The sequence below is a fragment of the Eucalyptus grandis genome, chromosome 3, assembly GCF_016545825.1.
Source record: "Eucalyptus grandis isolate ANBG69807.140 chromosome 3, ASM1654582v1, whole genome shotgun sequence".
NCBI lineage: Eukaryota > Viridiplantae > Streptophyta > Magnoliopsida > Myrtales > Myrtaceae > Eucalyptus > Eucalyptus grandis.
Window position 1 is genome coordinate 13,145,625 of NC_052614.1, and position 1,542 is coordinate 13,147,166.

At 42.0% G+C, this 1,542-nt stretch overlaps 1 protein-coding gene across 1 annotated transcript; it reads right to left on the reverse strand.

Moving 5' to 3' along the window:
* Positions 1–593: 593 nt before the first annotated feature.
* On the reverse strand, positions 594–1,287 carry LOC120291160. Its single transcript, XM_039308153.1, has 3 exons — positions 1,131–1,287; positions 861–1,043; positions 594–776 (listed from the first exon to the last, which is right to left on the reverse strand). The coding sequence occupies exons 1-3, from the start codon at positions 1,270–1,272 to the stop codon at positions 712–714; spliced, it is 390 nt and encodes a 129-aa protein (XP_039164087.1). The 5' UTR covers positions 1,273–1,287; the 3' UTR covers positions 594–711.
* Between the last annotated feature and the right edge of the window lie 255 nt (positions 1,288–1,542).

Genomic DNA, 1,542 nt, shown 5'->3' on the forward strand with positions numbered 1-1,542 from the left:
CCAGTGATGTTATTTCCAGCAATACTTAGATCACATAAACGCATGCAACTTCCCCAAATTTCTCCATAGAACTTGTTGAGACTCGTGTCCATAAAGTCCAAGTTGGGGTACACAACAAAGGTCCCAGATATGAACCAGTGAATTAATTTAAATGCTAGTGCGATCGGCTCAATGTAAAGCCAAGAAATGGAACCCATTTTCATGCAAATTTGTCAAGACCCAAAAAAATTGCCAAAAGAAGGGATGCCAAATTGGCACACCCACCGCTGAGAGGATTTAAAAACAATACTAAATTCAGGAGCATCATTTCATGAGGAATGAAAAACCATAGAGCACTCATAGCGGACCACCTTCGTAGATGGCTAGTGGATTATGACCAAAAAATGGCTAACGAAAGTGCAGGATCATCACCACCACGATTCTCTCATTGTCCATGTGCATTACGTATGATTAAACTGACACACCCCATCGACAATAGTTAAAGTGTAGCCAGAGACCTATGAACAAGTGCATCACAATAAAGGCTTTAAATGGACTTCATGAATGCACATTATAGCACAAGAATAAGATCAGAGTATCAATAACCACCAAGGTCAGAAAAGACGGACTAGCTGCCTTCAAAGAAGGAAAACATAACGCCCGACTAAACCTAGGATTAACATCTAAATCACTGCACGCAACGAAGTATCTGTCCACCCAATCAAGAGCAACTCAGGATAAAGTATAATTGTTTGTCGAGCAAAAATGACTCCCACGACCTGGGGCACTCATCTTTCCTAAAAAGGCAACATGAAAAAACAGAGACATAAGGATCAAATAGTTGCAATAGAGTGAGACAAAATCCATTCACGTGATTTTACCACTCGATCTATGGACTACGTGGAGATGCACCAGCGGAATTGGCAGGACGTCCACTGGGCACATCTCTTTGGAGCTGAGAATCTCTTTCACCATTTCGTACATCAGGACTTTCAAGTGTAGAAGGTCTCTGATTTGGAGAGCGACTCCTCTCATATTTGGCTTTCTGCGGGCTCCGGGATGAACTGAAAATTGGGGAACTCCAATCAGATAGAAATTCTCAACAATAAGTGACCAAAAGAAGCATTAAAGGGAAATAAGGAGGGCCTCACCTTGTGTATGATCCACTCCGACTTCGGTCCTCATCATCATGTTTGGGTGCCCTTCGGTCTCTGCGACGATCAGGACTTGGGCTATAGCTCCTACTTCGGTGACCGTAACTCCTTCCCCCGTCTCTGTACTTGTCGCGATCATATCGTAATCACGGTCTCTATATTCGTCTCTGTACCTGAAAATCCATTGTACCGTCAGTTGCAGTAAAGAATGAGAGGAATTACTTGCAACTCTGCAAGATGCAAGTACTCATTAAGATGGTTAAGGGCTAACTGCTACTTGCTGTTATTTTTTCATTTGCTACAAACAAAAGAACAAGGTGCAACAAAATCAGATGTCACCTAATATCTGAACTGCAAAGCTTAAATGACCAAAAAGGGAATCTAGAAACCAACAACTCAATGGCATAAT